General features: G+C 36.6%; 4 protein-coding genes and 1 long non-coding RNA gene across 21 annotated transcripts; 3 read left to right on the plus strand and 2 right to left on the minus strand.

The window, feature by feature from the left end:
* The first annotated feature begins 11 nt into the window (after positions 1-11).
* LOC107274965 (centrosome-associated zinc finger protein CP190) lies at positions 12-8,735 on the plus strand. 4 transcript variants are annotated; one of them, XM_015754611.2, is made up of 5 exons: positions 3,667-3,817; positions 4,332-4,653; positions 4,727-5,005; positions 5,084-6,650; positions 6,735-8,735. In XM_015754611.2, exons 2-5 carry the CDS (start codon positions 4,343-4,345, stop codon positions 7,383-7,385), a joined length of 2,808 nt encoding a protein of 935 aa, XP_015610097.1. In that variant the 5' UTR covers positions 3,667-3,817; positions 4,332-4,342; the 3' UTR covers positions 7,386-8,735. The 4 variants fall into 4 exon arrangements, with proteins under 4 accessions (XP_024935729.1, XP_015610097.1, XP_015610095.1 ...); XM_025079961.1 differs by lacking the exon at positions 3,667-3,817 and adding an exon at positions 12-149 and having other exon boundaries at positions 5,084-8,735; XM_015754609.2 differs by having other exon boundaries at positions 5,084-8,735.
* LOC107274967 lies at positions 335-3,422 on the minus strand. 6 transcript variants are annotated; one of them, XM_015754618.2, is made up of 4 exons: positions 3,136-3,422; positions 2,489-2,615; positions 2,039-2,398; positions 335-1,981 (listed from the first exon to the last, which is right to left on the minus strand). In XM_015754618.2, exons 2-4 carry the CDS (start codon positions 2,571-2,573, stop codon positions 660-662), a joined length of 1,767 nt encoding a protein of 588 aa, XP_015610104.1. In that variant the 5' UTR covers positions 2,574-2,615; positions 3,136-3,422; the 3' UTR covers positions 335-659. The 6 variants fall into 6 exon arrangements, with proteins under 6 accessions (XP_015610104.1, XP_015610101.1, XP_024935735.1 ...); XM_015754615.2 differs by having other exon boundaries at positions 335-2,398; positions 3,136-3,417; XM_025079967.1 differs by lacking the exon at positions 3,136-3,422 and adding an exon at positions 3,003-3,021 and having other exon boundaries at positions 335-2,398.
* Positions 8,736-8,867: 132 nt separating the features above from the next.
* LOC107274971 (THUMP domain-containing protein 1 homolog) lies at positions 8,868-10,730 on the plus strand. 4 transcript variants are annotated; one of them, XM_025079973.1, is made up of 5 exons: positions 8,868-8,885; positions 9,205-9,534; positions 9,605-9,849; positions 9,922-10,285; positions 10,365-10,730. In XM_025079973.1, exons 2-5 carry the CDS (start codon positions 9,229-9,231, stop codon positions 10,467-10,469), a joined length of 1,020 nt encoding a protein of 339 aa, XP_024935741.1. In that variant the 5' UTR covers positions 8,868-8,885; positions 9,205-9,228; the 3' UTR covers positions 10,470-10,730. The 4 variants fall into 4 exon arrangements, with proteins under 4 accessions (XP_024935741.1, XP_015610114.1, XP_015610113.1 ...); XM_015754628.2 differs by lacking the exon at positions 8,868-8,885 and adding an exon at positions 8,892-8,912; XM_015754627.2 differs by lacking the exon at positions 8,868-8,885 and adding an exon at positions 8,925-9,092.
* A 198-nt stretch (positions 10,731-10,928) lies between these two features.
* On the plus strand, positions 10,929-14,447 carry LOC107274966 (heterogeneous nuclear ribonucleoprotein 87F). Of its 6 annotated transcripts, XM_025079963.1 has the most exons (8): positions 10,938-11,087; positions 11,156-11,204; positions 11,367-11,621; positions 11,701-12,529; positions 12,643-12,744; positions 12,823-13,022; positions 13,135-13,551; positions 13,617-14,447. In XM_025079963.1, exons 3-8 carry the CDS (start codon positions 11,387-11,389, stop codon positions 13,877-13,879), a joined length of 2,046 nt encoding a protein of 681 aa, XP_024935731.1. In that variant the 5' UTR covers positions 10,938-11,087; positions 11,156-11,204; positions 11,367-11,386; the 3' UTR covers positions 13,880-14,447. The 6 variants fall into 6 exon arrangements, with proteins under 6 accessions (XP_024935732.1, XP_024935731.1, XP_024935730.1 ...); XM_025079964.1 differs by lacking the exon at positions 11,156-11,204 and having other exon boundaries at positions 10,929-11,087; XM_025079962.1 differs by having other exon boundaries at positions 10,939-11,204.
* On the minus strand, positions 14,236-14,937 carry LOC107274974. The gene is made up of 2 exons (XR_001539584.1): positions 14,529-14,937; positions 14,236-14,321 (listed from the first exon to the last, which is right to left on the minus strand). It is a non-coding gene; the product is annotated as an uncharacterized LOC107274974 (long non-coding RNA).
* Between the last annotated feature and the right edge of the window lie 1,833 nt (positions 14,938-16,770).

The raw sequence follows: 16,770 nt of genomic DNA on the forward strand, positions 1-16,770 counted from the left end.
CAAAGATTAGACAAATTTAAAAAGATGGGTATCACCAATATATGCAGCCAGAAATACTTTCAAAAGGTCACCACTTATCAACAGCACGTCGCTGTGATGCTGGACGCCATTTTGATAGACATGGCTATCTTCAATTTAAATTTAAACAGGTAGGTATTGACTGGGAAAACAACCATTTTTTTAACATATATAACGTACAATTTATTCATCATTGTTTCATCTCCTAACTACTTAGTTATATAAAAATCAACAGAAGTTAATAATTGCAGCATCTATTGTCTTCATAACTAAACAGACAACCCATAATGGACAATGAAGATTTATAAGAATAACATATGAAAACCAGTTTATAGAGGAATGCACTACATTAAACAAATCAATAAGATTAATAAATTCTATGAAATTACACTAGAGAACTTTAGAAGTATAATCCTCTGTAAATTTTATACTTAATAATTTATCGAGCTAAGTCAGAGACACTCCTGTTAACTGGAGTCATTGTTTGTTATCAAATCAGATCCTCTTGGTCTCTGATTCTGTTTGTTCCTTTGTTGTTCCAGCATTTTTATATTAGCTATTGTAACTTTGAATTGCACCTCGGAAGTGTCCTAACCAACTAGCTAATCTATATTCCCAGTCTTTTATAGCAAGCATATATCTCAGGTATTAGTCATTACATTCCTTGTAGGAAGATAAAAGAATTTTCTCAAATTATCATAGCCCCTGGGTCCTGTTGCTTTAAGTATTTCTTGGGCTGCAGATTTTTCCAACTTCGTAAAACGTTGCTTGTGAACTGGCTTGCCACAGTTTTTGAGTTGCGCTTTGATAAATCCTCGTTGAACCCCTGTGACATAAGCCATGTTCCGATGTTGTGTGTACTCGAGAAAACTTGGCATATGGATTTTTTTATTTTTCAAATAAAATAATCTTTTCCTCAAATTTTGTATATATGACATCATTGCAATTTCTCTGTCAGTAGCATTTGACTTATTTATATTGAAACGTTCATAAACATTTTTGCAGGGACTGGTGTCAATCTTTTTAGAATCGTTATCCGTTTGCTCCGATTCCCATGTTTCTAATTCTTGATTTTTCCCAACGTCGTCGTAATTTACTGTAACAGCTTCATGCTTTAGGGATGCCAACTTTTCTTTAAACCAGTCAGTTTCAATACTAAACTGATTACTTTTCAATTTAGCAACTTCCTTTCTATCAAATGTAGAAGTTGATCTATGCACTGAAGAGATATCACTGGGGTTAATATAATTTGATGTGTTATCTGGTGGATTTAAAAAAACGTCATCTTCTTCCTTGCTACATGTTGTAGACAGAGATTTAAAATTCTTTTTAATACCGTCTTCTATGTTAAAGTTCTCAATATTTAGTGGATCTTTTTCCAATAAATCGTTTATGCTAAATTTTTCTTCTTTAACTGGACAATGAAGCTTTAAATCAATTGAGCTCGTATCATCTTTATCCTGAACCTCATCATGTGAATGTGATTTTGAAGTCATCCCAGTTTTAAGAATATCACTCTGTTCTTCTATATTCTTTGTACTTCTCATAAAATTTAATTTCTCATCAAATTTCCATTGGTCCAATGGAATTAATTTAATATTCTGACCAGTTTGACCTATACTAGCCATATTGTTTTCACCTCTTAGTACCAAATGTATTTCCTTTTTTGGTTTTGATGTAAATGTGGTGAATTGTTTCATGCCAGATACTTGAACAGTTTTACTACAGTTCACAGTAGAGTTATTAGTGGTTGCAGATGTCGATGAACTGCTCAAAGGTTTTTCCTCTTCATTTTGAATTAAGCTTGTTTCATATGTATCCACATTGAGCAAAGTCTCCTTGCTTTGCAATGGAGCTTCTATTGGGTTCTGATTTTTCACTTTAGAATTCTGCTTGGAGAATTTGCATTTAACAGTTTGGGCTACTGGAGGTGTCGAGGTAGAAGGAGAAGCTTTTGTTGCCACTGGATTAAAAGCATTGGAAGTAATGTTTGAAAATTTTCCAAGAGGAATAAGCTTACCCATTACTTGACCAATTTCATTTTTAACGAACGTTGGAGACTTTTTGCTCAATTGATTTATTGGAAGAGCAAGGGGTGGTGGCTCGTTACTGCGCTTAAGTGAGATTACACTGTTCTTGGAACCAGTGTTCAATAGCTGATTGTTACTAATACGTAATGGTATGGCTCGCTGCTCAAGATTGATGGTACCATCTTTCAATTTAATTGGAGTAGAGAGAATAAGAACTCTCTGATTGTTTGTTGAACCTGGCTTGGACTGTTGTGCTTTTGTATTTTGCACCTGATAAACTTGCATGCCCTTGCCAGTCGAGGACTTTTTCATTGGTGCTTTTTGTGGCATTATATTTTCCTTCGGGATGGCTGCAAAGAAGCAAGAAAATACAACACATAATTGACATTTCTAATTGGCTGCTTTAAAAAACATTCAACGAAGATCATATTTCTACATACTGTCAGACACAGAATGCACAACGAAATCCCGAGCCAACCAATGAGAAGCTATCGAGGACTTGATTATCCAAAGATCTTTTTTCATCCACGTTTCCACCCTCCGGTTGTATAATTTTCACATAGTGCCCTGTGAATTGCAATCATCAAGTTATGGGAATCATAAGCATTATCAGGAAATTGAACGAATCAAAAGAGCATTTCAGATATCAAATTTATGTAAAATACGGACTGTAGACAAAGGAAATTATTCATAATGCCAAATATATGTTCATTTCATTTCAATGCTAATAGAAAAATCAACTAATAAGCGCATTTTCATAATGATAGAACAGAGGGCACCACTTGCAAGTAGCAAACCATCGTATATTCATCAAAAATACTTCTGCTTGAAGGTTAAAAATCTTACTATACTTAAACCGCTAATTATTTCTACATATCAGTTGCGCAATATATGCCACCAAATTATTAATGGACCTAAATAACTGGCAAATCAACTTCTTATGAGTTTCTCAACTTATTAAGCGCATGCGCTGTCCATCCAACAAACATCCAGTCAGCGGGGAGAATTTCGAGCAGAATGGTAGCTACTCAAAGAATATCATTATAAAAACAGCACGAAAAAGCTTGTTCAGCTGGCTCTTCCGTACCTTTCTAAAGCCCCCACGAAATTCACGAGAGTCACTTCCGTGAAATAGTCCGAGAAATTCTTTCTTGATAATAATGCGCAACTGTGCGTCGATCCTTCACTCTTAAATGGCCAATAGCTGTGCTCGCGGTTTATAGATTTCAAGGCGACTGTACAATAATATCTCGTTGCGTCACACGATTCGACAATAACTACACTATGCAAACTTCTCGACCAATAAGAATTGTGTCGCAGATTGTAAATTATCGACGCCCATATAATATTCGTTACTTCCTGCGCGAAACACGCCCTGATGCGCCTGCTAGACGGAAGTACGTCAGGAGCAGAAAATCCAAGTGAAGTTATTTAAAGAATGGCTAATGTACTAGGAGAATAATAAATAAATACATCGTATATTGTCTGTTTGAACAATTTAAAATATCTGTAGAATCTCCTCGTTATTGAGTGGAATTTAGAAAAAGTACTTATACCGTGGACAAAATATTAATGAGAAATAATAAATTTCGATAATAGGAATTTTGAATGCCCCGTAACGCTAAGGTCTTCGTCTTCGAAGACGAAGGGCGCTCGCGGCTCCATCTGTCGGTCCAGTCACATATCGGGAAGCTCGATATCGGCCGTCTACTGAGCAAATTTGTAAGAGATGGAGCTGACCGGGAAATTGTTGGGATCTCGATGAAAAGGTATGTACGTTTGAACTTGAGAAATCTCGCCGGAAGATTCTTGGTCACGGCGATCCCGGCAAATGTAAATACTTGGGATTTTACGGTAATTATTCCACTCACACGTTGATGAAAAAATGGCACTTCCATGATAGACGCGTCCTTCCGCCTACCCTAACACGTCTATACCTGATTCTTTTATCACTCGATTGATACTCTTTTTCTCACATTCAAGGCATCTTTTAAATATCGTAGGCTATTCACTCCGATGTTTCTCTATTCATTCTTGGTAGCTGTTTATTTTGATAACAATTTCTTCAAGCTATCTGTACAAATGAATATCATTTCATTTCAGATTTTAAATTTCTCATATCAATCATCAGAATCGCAGTGAATGACAAATAAGTTTTACAAGATGTTTTCTTATGATTTCTTATTTATTTTCCTTGTTTTTCTATTTGCAACGTTTCTAGACATTTTTCAAAGTGCTTATAGGTGTTGATAAAGGATAAAGGTTAGCAATGACTTTTTCCAGAATATTGTACAATGCAGACATCAAACTCTCAGTTAAAGCAGCAACTCCCTACTAGGGGGTTGAAACAGGTGAAAGTGGACAACTGGGGAACATTTTTCCTTCAGCGATTACAACAGCTTTACTTTGACGAGGAACTCTTTGATATGACCATCAAGTTTCCAACAAGCGATATCACACTGCAGGCTCACCGGCTTGTAATTACAACGTGTACCGATTATTTTATGAAATTGGAGCATCAGCAAAAGGAGAAAGATGAAAACTTTAATGGCGTTATTGTGATGCCATCAGATATGCCTTATGAATGTGTCAAATCAATCATAAAGTAAGTGTAGAAAATTTGGATCTGTAATGTTGATATTTGTATTTGCATTTGGTAAAGTTCTATGATTCTTTAGTTTTATGTACACTGGACAATTGGAGTACTGGACTTCAGAACAAACTGCACTTTATCGGACAGCACAAAAAATGAACATGACAGTCTTAACAAAACTACTAGATGCACAGTTTAACACGAGCGCCTTACAACAAACTGGTTCAGTAGCTACCACGAAGGCAAAATCTCCAGTTCAAACCATGGTTGTGCCAATGCATAAACCAGCAATTCTGGCAAAAAAGAGTCCCACAACGCCCAGTCAGCCTGTCAGTCTGCCATCACAGCCTCTACCTGGACGAAAGTAAGAGAACCATATTGTCATTTTTACCTGAAATGAATTTTCATATAAACAATCAATATAATCATAATTCTATTCTAGGCTTCCAATTTGGAAACGAAAATTGGATACGCATCCTTCGATGCCAATATCAAACTACGATTCAGGATCATTCCATGGGTCAACGGCCAGTCATAGGCCAACCGAAGGTACACCGGGACCATCAAGATTTGATCTACCTGAAGTGGAAGACTTTGCCCTAGGTGTTTTCTCATCCTTTGACGATATAACATATAACACGAAGCCAATTGTCAAAGCCCCGGACAAATACGGTAGCGACAAGGAACCAGAAAAGGATGGAAAAAATGATAGTTCAGAGGAAGAAGACGAAGATGATCCGGTACGTGGTAAAGAAACTGAAGTCAACTCAGAAGATGACTGGTCAACTCCAAAGGGCATTCTTCGTCCTCAAGAAATACAGCCTTCGCCATCAAAGAGAGTGCGTTTTGATTTAGAAGAGAAAGAGAACCTTGAGAAATCAAAAAACACTTTCTTAAATGACAATCCAGCAGAATCGATAAACAATCATGCAAGGATAATACGCGAGGTCCTGAAGAAGTATCCTCATCTCGTAAAGAACAACAAGAACATCCGGTTAAAGATCATGCAAAAGGAGGCAAAGTCCTCGGAACCGAGTATACCAGCAAAAACAAAAGTGTCCTATGTTGTTCTGAAGTCCGATCATCTAATGTCCGGTAATAATTCCGAAAACGAGGACTCGAAGGTTAGTAGGGGTCCTGACATTAGCGGTGAGACTGGACCCTGGAAGTGTAACAAGTGTGACCTAGAGGAGGAGTACACAAACTATTATATGTACAGAAGACACATGCAGGACGTACACGAGGAGAAGTTTGATCCACGGGTTTGCGAACACTGTGGTTACAAGGCAACTAAGCGCAACATCCTTATGTATCATCTGTACACAAAGCACGATGTGCCACCGCCGAAAAGTATGTGTTTCCCCAAGTGTCATGCCTGCTCCTACGTCGCCTTGTCGGAGACACTCCTGGTCCGACATCAAATAAATCATCATCATCGGCCGAATGACGCACGAGTTCATTCATCATCTTCGGATGAGCTTCACTGTGTCCAATGTTCCCAGACATTCCGTGACACTGCGGAACTTACATCTCACGAAATCAACACTGGACACGGTGCCGGAGGTGGAGACTCCCGTGATAAGCCACATCGTTGTCCTCATTGTGGCAAGACCTTTGTCAGGTTAACGAATCTCCATGTACACCTTGACTGCGCGCACAAGGAACTACGTGACAATGAGCCGGCTCCGGTAGCACCGATTTCTCTCGAGCCATCGTCCGAAGCTGAAGCCCTTAGCCATGTAGCCAGTGGCATCGCAGCATCTCTTGCTGTCGGAGATGCTATTCCTACGTCCGATCAACAGGAAATATCAAATGCAGAGTCGACTTTTATTATACCAGAGTGTATTGAGCTCGCTGACATCCCTCCAGGATCATCTTATAATGGACAGCAAGAAATAGATGGGCAGCAAATGATAATGCTGATAGGTAATGGTACTTATCCGCAGCAGCAAGAAGTCAGAAGTCAAGGAGAGAATGGACGAGACTCACAGGAAACCGAGGAACTTGAGGTATCTAGTAACGATCAGCTGGTTGCACAAGCTACTGAGGAAGGTATGATTGTTTATATTCATGGAACCGACGAACATGTTCAGGTTGATGATCAGCCTATGGAAATCGTTCACGAGGATGCCGAGGAAAGTGAAGAGGCTGAGGAAATTGTTGAAGAGGTTGTTGAAGAAGTGGAGGAAGAGCTTATGGAGGATGAGATTGAACAAACGACAGAGACGCTTCATGATTCCAACGGCGATCAAGTCGAGGAAGTCATTCAGTACGTCGAAGAGGAGACTGAAATTGTCGAGTACGACGAAGAACAATCTAATCAGCAAGACATTCATAATTCTGAGAATCCACAAGATTCCCAAAATTCTGGTATAATGATTTCAGAGGATGAGAACATGGTAGAGGATATCGAAGAGGAAGAAGAAGTCGCGGAAGACGATAAGGAACATCGACAGCGACAGCAGTCACGGAGACGAATTTATCGTAAGCAAGGCTCGGTAATGATTATCGAGGAGGAGGAGGAGGAGGAGGGGGAGGAGGAGGAGGAAGATGAGGATAGAGACGGCGCAGTAGAAGGTATAGTTGAAACAGAGGAAATTGAAGAAGAGGTTGAGGAAGAGGAAGAACTAGAGAAATTGGATAATGAGAATTCGGTTGAGAATAACCGGAGGAAAATTCAAAGGAAACCCGAAACCATTGCTGATGAATGGGAAGAGGAAAACGTCGTCCTCGTCGAGTCATGAATCGTTTACACTATAGTAGTTAACCTTTTACAGTTGGGTAATCGGTCTTGGTGCAAATTGTAAGTCTTATCATACTTTCTGGGATATGACTTCCAAAAGGTGTTCAAGCTCTTCCATTTATTAACGCTTCTTTGCTTTTCCCATACTACATCTTGACAAAAACTTATTGAACATTACTGTTTTAATTCTAACTTCATTGTAATTTACACTTTAACTTTAACCTCATTCGTATCTTTGCAAACTCCTTTATGCTGACTGGATTTCATATCTTACTATAAGTAATATCTGCACTTTACATTATCTTTTACTTGATTGCTTTTAATGGTAATTTTTTCTTTTCATCCAAGCACTTTGAAGTTAAAAAAGTATTTTAATTGGTTTTATCCATACTTTGTGCACAAAATCTATTGTTTGAGTTTAATTTGTTCCTGTTTCATATATGTATTCGAATCATTGTTTAGTATTTGATTGCTTGAACCTGGACGGAAGCAAGGATATCCCAATAAGAAAGGCAAAAAAGAAAATATCGACGTATATAAAACGAAATTTTGTCCATTTCGGTGTGCGTGCATGCTGGTGTGTGCGTCTGTGCGTGTGTGTTATGTATGGGAATACCTGATGGGAAATTGTAGACGATACTACTACTCTCTAAATTTATATTACATATAACTATATTAGATAAGTGTATTATACTCGGACGAATGGTTATCGCTCCGGGTCGTTAAGGTACAGCATACAGATTCGTCTACGAATTCAATATGAATTAAAAATATGATGAATATATGAGTAAAGCGAAATTTATACCCAATGAACATTTTTAGAGTGAGATTTCGTTTGCTCTGGTTATAATACACTGATTAAGGTACTAATTATACGCATAATTGTGAGGATTACATTTCGTGGGACAATCCGGATTTATGGTTCGTGAAGGAATTTCTTAGTTTTCTTAGTTTATTATAATTAGTTCAAACTGGCCTCCTCAAGTTAGAATGTTTTTATACAATATTAAATTGTGCTTCGATTGAGGAATTTGTGAACCAATTTATTCTAATGCCTAAACATAAATAATCACAGTTTAATTCTAAACTGTATCATGGGGAACGCAGTTTTTCTTTGCCCAGCATATGGTTTCTATATATGAAGAATTATAATTTGTATAAAGAAGTATAGAATATTAGATTAAATTGTTTAATTGAGAAATTAATTACATAAAAATCAATATTTTTCTTTCGGTTTGTCGCACGTGATTTTCTCTATTTCATAGATCACCCCTGTCCTGAAATCTATATTGTTATGCCCAAGGCAGTAAGGTTTACCTTTTATCATTAAAATGCTTCGAATTCAACTACACTCTGCCTACTTAATTTGTTTTCTATATTTTTTTTTTATTATATGCGTGTTTAGCTTAATTCATATAAAGGTTTTGAGATTGAGCGGGAACCATATGGAAGTATACGTCCATCCGCTAGAGGCAGCAGGCTCTATTCGTACTGTATGTAAGTAAGTTTGGTAAATATCAATCAAAAGGTTTTTGTTATAAAATAATTATTTTATTTATTGAATACATAACATACATAATATTGATATTTTTAAACAGATATAACGTATCGTAAATTGTACTGAGGACTAGGAAAATTTTAACGATTTAAGTATCTTGAGAGAGATAACAAAAAAGTTTACTTCAGTCAAAAGACAGAAAATTTCCCGGTAACCTCAGTAAACATCACGCTGTTCTGTTGAAAGATTACAGAGTATTGTGAAATTTGGAATATTTTGTAATTTGAATTAACCCTACAAGTTGTTATAAATGAGTGTGCAGAAGCGGAAGAAGAACCAATACGAAATGAATAAGAATTATCAGAAGAAGCGGAGGCAGTATGTTTTAGAACCAGGAATGACTGGTTTTCTTTGCACGTGCAACTTTCGTGAGAAAGATTGCATACGAGATGCCTATAAACTACTCAATGAATTTGCTGATGAACTTTATGGCTCTGATGAAGCTAAAGCTTCTGAGGTGAAACAAGAATCTGAGTCTGATAAACCTATGAGCGAGGATAAGGATGAAGATGATATTTCTACAGCCCTCAAAAAGGAAATCAAGGACTTGAAAACTGTTACAGAGAAATCTCCTACACAGAAACGTTTTCAAGTTAGTCTTTAGCTATATCTATTGTCAATGTAACATATATTTTTGTATTATACAAAACTTATATTTGTAGGTGATGGATACAGGAGTAAAGAATGTTGTCTTTATTAAAACTTGTCTCTCAAATCCATTGGAATTGGTTACAGCTATTATCAAGCAATTAGACAGTACCAAAGAACAACGTACTAGATTTCTTCTAAGATTGTTACCAATAGAAGTTGTCTGCAAGGCATATATGAATGATATCAAATCCAAGGCAGATATTCTGTTTGAGAAATACTTCACGCAGGACCCTAAAACTTTCAGCATTGTTTTCAAGTTAGTTAAAAATTATATAGATCACCTAATAAAATAATGATTATTTGCTAAAGACTAATATTTATACTTTAGTCGTCATAGCAACAACAGTATTGAGCGGATGAAAGTCATTGAGGAGCTTGCTAGTATAATAAGTGAAAAAAATCCAGGTAACAAGGCTGATTTGAAGAATCCTGAAGTGGCTGTTGTAGTAGAGGTGATTCGTGGTAATTGCTTGATATCTATTGCACCAAATTATTTCAAATACAAAAAGTACAATCTACTCGAACTGTGCAATCTGAAAGAGAAAGATGATAAAATAGAAGGGAAAGATGAAAATAAGCAAGAAAAAGATGATAAGGAGGATAAAGTTGAAGAAAAGCAAGAAGAAACAAATGAAGAAAAACAGGAGGAAAAGAAACCTAATAAAGAATTACAAGTTCAAAAAGATGCAAAGGTTGATAATATATTCTATATTGATTCATGATATTTCTTCAATATTTATACATTTTTATAAATTTGTTACTTATTAATAGGATAACAATAAACAGACTGAACCATTTAAACAAATAAGTGCAGCTGATGATAAGAACAGCAAGGAAGAAAAACAAATTCTCGAAGAACATGAATCCTCTCCATAAAGGAACATAAAGAGCTTGAACCTGATGCAAAATGAAGAGGGAGGCAAAAATCTTAATTCTTTGCCAATTATATTAATTGTTTTACGTTTTCTAAGTCAATTATGTCTTGAACGACATAATTTTTCTCTAATATATATTGATATATATTATTTCTAAAGAAAAGATTGACATTATTTTGTACCAGTGTATGTGCTCAAAAAGTGCATAGGCTCAAGATATAACAATAAATATTAATTATAAGCATTTGTAATTTAAAAGAGAGGAATCAGTATAAATTAATTGTTCTTCATTTTTGTAAAATTCATTAATCAATTATCAGTGACGTTTAAAAAACAAACTTCAATTACACGTAATTATAATAAGTTTTTCCCTTATCTTCTCAGAGTATTAGAAAAATGAATTTATACCCTATATCAAATTATTATTAAATAGAAAGTGCGCCACCATCAGGAACTATGAACCATCATGAGCAATGCCGTGCTATGCCTCTTCCGATAGTATTTCGAAGATGGCTGAAGGCTGATGCTGATGGCTATCATGAGATTCATGAGCTATGAGCTATGATGGTTATGAAGTTCGTTTGTTTCCCTTGGATGGTCTAATTCGAGAAAAATAAAGGTGCACATTATCAAAGATTTTTTCCTAATCAGACTAAACTCCTATGTAAGAGCTCATTATATACACAGGCGTTGTCATCAATCGATACGCTCAGGTCCACACGAATGTACAGTTGAGGTAAATACATAGAGCTTGTGACATATAACCTAGCAATCTAACAATTTGTATGCTTTTTTGTATCATGGATTGTGTAGACTATTGGATAATTGTTGATTTTACAATGAAGTATTGTTCTAGATTTGTTTTATTTTGAACCTAACATGTATACTATTTTTCAAGGATACAATTAATAATACAGAATGAGTGCCAGACTTTTGAAGGATCCAGCTACTGTTAGTAGCCGAGTGTTTGTTGGACACTTGCAGACCGAGGATATGACAAAACATGAGTTGGAGGAACATTTTGCAAAATATGGAACTGTAGTAGGATCTTTAATCAATCGTGGCTTTGGATTTGTGCAATTTGAAGAGGAACAGTCTGCTCAGAATGCTATTCAAAAAGAGAATGGTGCTATGTTTAAAGGCAGACGAATTGGTAATGAACTTCGAATGATTTTATTATTTTTTAGCAACATAGAATCTAATGTTATTTGTATGCAAATATTGGATTTCAGATGTGAGGCCAGCCAAGAAAGACAATCAGGGTAATAACAATAATAACAATAGCAATAACAGCAGTATTGCTAGTACAGCTGCCAGTGGAGATAACTCTGTAAAACAATCTGCCTCAAATAATCAGTTTAGTCCTGGAAACAATCAATTCCCTGGCGGCAATGATTCCTTTGAAAGGAACCAAAGCTTTGGAGAAGGAAATCACAACTTTGGGGGAAATAATCAGAGTTTCAGTAACGATGGTCCATTTGGAAATCAAAAGAATAGAGAAGGATCTGGGGAACAATTTGGTAGTAATAACCAGAATCGTTCTAACGAACTTTTTGGAGGACATCCAAATAGAGGTGGTGGACAGTTTTCTGGTGGACAACAGAACCAGAACCGTGGAGGTGGAGGAGGTGGAGGAGGAGGCAATGGTCCATTTGGTGGAAACCAAAATCGTCCACCAACTAATCAAAATAGAAATCAGAACAACAAAGGAGGGAACCAAAGTCAGGGTGGGAACCAAGGGGGTGGCGGTGGCGGCAATGGTGGGGGAGGTCCAGGTGGTCCTGGTGGTGGTGGTGGTGGAAGACCTCGAGGGACTCGAGGTGGGAAAAATCGAAATAAAAACAGAGAAAATGCGGGCGGAAATAACTTTAGGGATCGTAGTCCCATTAATCGAGGAAATCGGCCTGATGAAAAACCTCGTGAATGGGAACTCAATAAACCTGGTGACGTTAGACGTCAAGGAAACTTTCCTAGAGACACAACTAATAATGGAAGTAATCGTTGCTTTGATGACTACAAAGGATCTGGTGGACTCGGCAGGGATGTCAACTCTGGTTTTGGGTAGGTTTAAAATATTTAAACGAACACTTATATTGGTTAATGTGAAGTTAACAATTTTTATTATCAAGTTCAGTGAACTACTTTTACTGTGATTTATTTAATCTATTTTCCAGGTCTACAACAGGTGTTGCAGCTGGTGGAATATCCTCAGAGTATCCACCAATTGCTGCAGAAAAGAATGATTGTGAAATAATTGTTGTCAACAAATCCATTACGTAAGTTTATAAATTGTTTTTTTAAATTATTCCCTTTAAAATAACCACAGCAACATGAAGTATTTTTCTGATCTGCAGAGAGTATGCTGAGATAATTGAAATGCGCCTGAAGAAAATGGGACTGTCAGTTGATCTTCTATTCCCCAATGAAGACGTTCCATTGAATCGTGTTCTAGGAAATATAGCAAGTAGAGGATGTCTATACGCTATTGTAGTAACGCACATTAATCAAGAGCATCGTTCTCTTACCCTTAACATACTTCATGGTTTACCGCAGGGTAATAATTCTTATAATATTTACTACATAATTTCTTATAACAAAAAAATAAGCAATGCGTGCTGTTGGATTATCTTACAGAAAATTAATAATACAACTTTCATATTTTCTAGAGCACAGAAATATGCCAATCGACGACGCCATTAATCTTATATCAAGGGATTTTAGCAACTATAGATCAGGAGGACGTTCAGTTCCTTTGAACGTTCCTTTGACAGTAGATCGACATCCCGACGCTATACAAGTTCTCTTGAATATGTTAGCTGATAATCATCAGCTAACAGTATTACAATACGACAGAGTGATAAAGTATTTGGAAGTGAAACGCGAGGAGCAAGTTCAGGTGGAGTTGGGAGACACAAAGGATCTACCCACAACGACAAGTCTAACAGCTAGTGATCCTAAACAAGCCGAGCTTCAGTCCAGAATCCTGAACATTCTTAATAGCAACAAGACCGGCTCCATGGCTCCGGTACCCAGTCCTGTTCCTGCTCCAGTACCTCTACCTTCATCGACCGCCTGGGCACCAGGTATAATTACCTTGTTAAAAACAATGGACTCTCAAAGTCCTTACCCATAGCAAAGATTTGTTTAGCAGTTTCTCATTCAGGATCCGCACCGTCGAGCAGTGCCAGCAATAGCAGTAACACTATCAGCACAAGTACAGCAGGACCACCTGGTGCTACCACCAATACCAGTACCGGCGTATCTCCCTCGCCTTTATTGAACGACCCAACAGTGCAAAAAGCTTTGGACAGCCTTCTACAAGGAAACTTATTGAAAAGTATCGGAGCTCAACAGCCACCACATGCATCTACGCCATTATTTGCAGCTTTTCCGAATATCGGTCGGTTTTAAAATTGATCTCTTATCTCTAATCTATCTCTTTTATCAATTACTGGTAGCCATTAGATCTAACTTAGATTTTATTATGTATTACATTTCATGAGAACTTGGGGTTTGCTGATCCAATTATTTCTTTCTATCATTTTCTTTGATTGTACACTATTATTTGCATTTAGTGCTGTCCGGGTTAGTATATTTGCTCTTGATTAGCTGTGGGCTCTCAGGAAAGAATGAACTTACAGTATGAAGAGAAGGAAATGAACAAGATAGAATCCATTATTACGTATACAGAATATCATGCGTCTTTGTAGCAATTAGACATTAACAAATGAGCGACCAGAGATGAATAAACACCTTTCATAGGAATATAGGGATAAGCAGTGTTTTTTATTCAAGAATTATTCGCTAAGTTACATAATATCACAAGCATAGTATCCACAATCCTTTAACGCGTCTGAAAATGTAAAAGTGTATTCAATTAATACAACTGTTTCCTACTTTCTTGCTGTGCATCATATGTAATAGGTCACTAGCAAAGCATGTTTACAATAATAATGAAGTCACCAATGTCTTTCCATTAGCTACTTGGTCCTTGAAGCTTTTAAATTGTTATCCAACAAAAACAAATCATAGACTTTGCATAAGAGTATAAAATGCTTACCCAAATAATAACGCTTAAGTAACATTTTGGTAGAAGTAATATCCTCACAGGACTACATCGCTTTAGCATTCAGTATCTGAAGAACAGTCTTGACAGGTTTTATGTTGTACTGATTCTGCAGGAAGTGAAACTGAAACGGTGCTAAATGAACGATTAACTGAAGGTTTTCATTGAATGTTTTGTTGCGTATTATAGAGCCAATATGGTTGTAAAGAAGTTCTTCATAAGTTGGCCAATTATAAAGACAAACTAGACAGTAGCAATCAAAAGAGTAATCATCCTTAAGCTTCTTTTTCCTCTCTATTATTACTATATCTATGGTCTTAAGACTGTGCATCAGCTAAGAGAAGACAATTTCCACACTGTCACTGGCCACTGGAGCTTCCTTATTTGGACCGTAAACTAGTTCAGGTTCTCCTTCCTGAACTAAGTATCGAGATTTCTAAATACTTTCTATTTTTCACATTATCGTCTTGTATATTTATTCTTCAATGTCTTTGCAGGTATGTGTATTATTGTTCTCTCCAGGTACACTTTCTTGTGACTTATCTCTTTTAAGTAAGGACACTTTGAACTTTAATGTGCTTTGTATCTCTGCTAAAGTCTTGACTCTTCTATCTATCAATTTTGTACACGTTTGTCCTCAGGATACCCTAAAGCAAGGCAGGATCATTGTCTATTAAACACTCTTTGCACATTTTCATTCTGTATAAACAAGCTGATCAATTGTCATGAGCATAAGCCATTAGTTCTTGGTTATCTGCATACGCCAGACTCTTTGTACCTATAACATTCTATAGCCATATCATATCCAGTGACAAAGTATCAATTACCTAGAAGGAACATAGTGATAAGCAATTGACCATAGGTTGATAAATGAATTACTGATTTACAGATAATTTTATATTTTTTCTTCCCATTCAACTACCCTCTTCACGATAACGTATAGAATATCTTCAGAAGTCATTTCTACTTTGTAATCTAGTAGATTAAAATTCAAAACATCTTTCATAATTTGACTCATAAAGGAGCTGTTTTTATCTTTTTACGCCATGTATCATACGATAATTATATTTATCCATGAAAAAATGAATACATTGTAAGATATTCATTTCAAAAATCACTGGCAAACAGTTGAAAAACACAATCTTAAATGAAAGTATCGCAATCCCTTGAAAAGTCAATTGTCCCAAGAATGTAAACAAATTTGCCTATGCGACAGCTTTACAAATAATTGCTACCTTCTATCCTTCTCTTTCGCAGTTAAAGATATAGGTAATTAAGTAGTTGCTGGTATCAAGTTTTACTTCTTTTTACAAGAGATGAGACAACGATCAACTTCTTCCTTTACTGAACTTATTCCTCAGCAATGCAACGCATGCATGATTTTTCATACGCCACTAAATAACGAATTCACCGGAAGAATCCTGACAAGTACCAAAAATCACGTGCAAAGTATCATCTAGTCTTGTCGAACGTGCTGTTCGAATGCAAGCTTAAAAGAACTCAACCAATAGTTTGAATCTTATACTAATTCCAGTCTTACAATTGATCAAGACCCTTTATACGCTCTTGGTCGTTAAGTAGTTCGTAACAGCTTTGCATAGGAGTAACTTATTATACTTCCTTTCATTGCACCCTAGTGTAATAATATTTCCGATATAAAATTATCCCTTTGTGATCGAGTGTTGGCAAATAGCCGCCTAAGTCTTTTTACCATTGCGGACGCGTGTTGACATACAGCTGCCCAATTTAGTTTACAGCTACGGAGACGTATTATGAAACGGCTCACGTACGTCTATCGCTTCTGAACGATAAGACACGCATGGGTATAGTAGACTAAAATCAAGTTTCCTTTGAATGAAATTAGAGACCTTTAGCGATGAAGTCTTATCTTCTGTATAATGTGAACTCACGATGTGAGATGATGGTCGAATATATTTTCTTTATTGCACGCACCAATACTTCTCGTCCACAGCGACGCTCGCTTGTCGGGCTGCTCCGACCGGAAGGGGTTAACAATGCTTTAAAATACAAAGCCAATAAAACGATTATAGCCGGTTTATTTATATTTTGTTCCCGAGTGACGAATACTATTGTTCGTGGCGCAGCGATTCATATTACAATTTCTAACGAGAATTTACTATGGATCGATAATTCTGTTGCACCGCTACGTGCGAGGCCTTACTCATTAAAATCTGGACAAAATCATCTTGCCACTATCTCGTTTGTGGATTCTGGA

Source organism: Cephus cinctus, unplaced genomic scaffold (assembly GCF_000341935.2).
Source record: "Cephus cinctus unplaced genomic scaffold, Ccin1 Ccin1_scaffold0123, whole genome shotgun sequence".
Lineage (NCBI taxonomy): Eukaryota > Metazoa > Arthropoda > Insecta > Hymenoptera > Cephidae > Cephus > Cephus cinctus.

What these genes read in the sequence shown, in the direction of transcription:
- LOC107274971 (XM_015754626.2), top strand. Translation starts at nt 9,193, where the DNA reads ATGAGTGTGCAGAAGCGGAAGAAGAACCAATACGAAATGAATAAGAAT. An exon ending in ACTTTCAGCATTGTTTTCAA is followed by an intron (nt 9,850 to 9,921) that starts GTTAGTTAAAAA and finishes TTTATACTTTAG; the next exon opens with TCGTCATAGCAACAACAGTA. An exon ending in AAGTTCAAAAAGATGCAAAG is followed by an intron (nt 10,286 to 10,364) that starts GTTGATAATATA and finishes ACTTATTAATAG; the next exon opens with GATAACAATAAACAGACTGA.
- LOC107274966 (XM_025079964.1), top strand. Translation starts at nt 11,387, where the DNA reads ATGAGTGCCAGACTTTTGAAGGATCCAGCTACTGTTAGTAGCCGAGTG. An exon ending in GTTTAAAGGCAGACGAATTG is followed by an intron (nt 11,622 to 11,700) that starts GTAATGAACTTC and finishes ATTGGATTTCAG; the next exon opens with ATGTGAGGCCAGCCAAGAAA. An exon ending in ATCGACCGCCTGGGCACCAG is followed by an intron (nt 13,552 to 13,616) that starts GTATAATTACCT and finishes AGATTTGTTTAG; the next exon opens with CAGTTTCTCATTCAGGATCC.
- LOC107274965 (XM_025079961.1), top strand. Translation starts at nt 4,343, where the DNA reads ATGCAGACATCAAACTCTCAGTTAAAGCAGCAACTCCCTACTAGGGGG. An exon ending in TGTGTCAAATCAATCATAAA is followed by an intron (nt 4,654 to 4,726) that starts GTAAGTGTAGAA and finishes ATGATTCTTTAG; the next exon opens with TTTTATGTACACTGGACAAT. An exon ending in CAGCCTCTACCTGGACGAAA is followed by an intron (nt 5,006 to 5,083) that starts GTAAGAGAACCA and finishes ATTCTATTCTAG; the next exon opens with GCTTCCAATTTGGAAACGAA.
- LOC107274967 (XM_015754615.2), bottom strand. Translation starts at nt 2,573, where the DNA reads ATGAAAAAAGATCTTTGGATAATCAAGTCCTCGATAGCTTCTCATTGG. An exon ending in TGTGCATTCTGTGTCTGACA is followed by an intron (nt 2,399 to 2,488) that starts GTATGTAGAAAT and finishes GCTTCTTTGCAG; the next exon opens with CCATCCCGAAGGAAAATATA.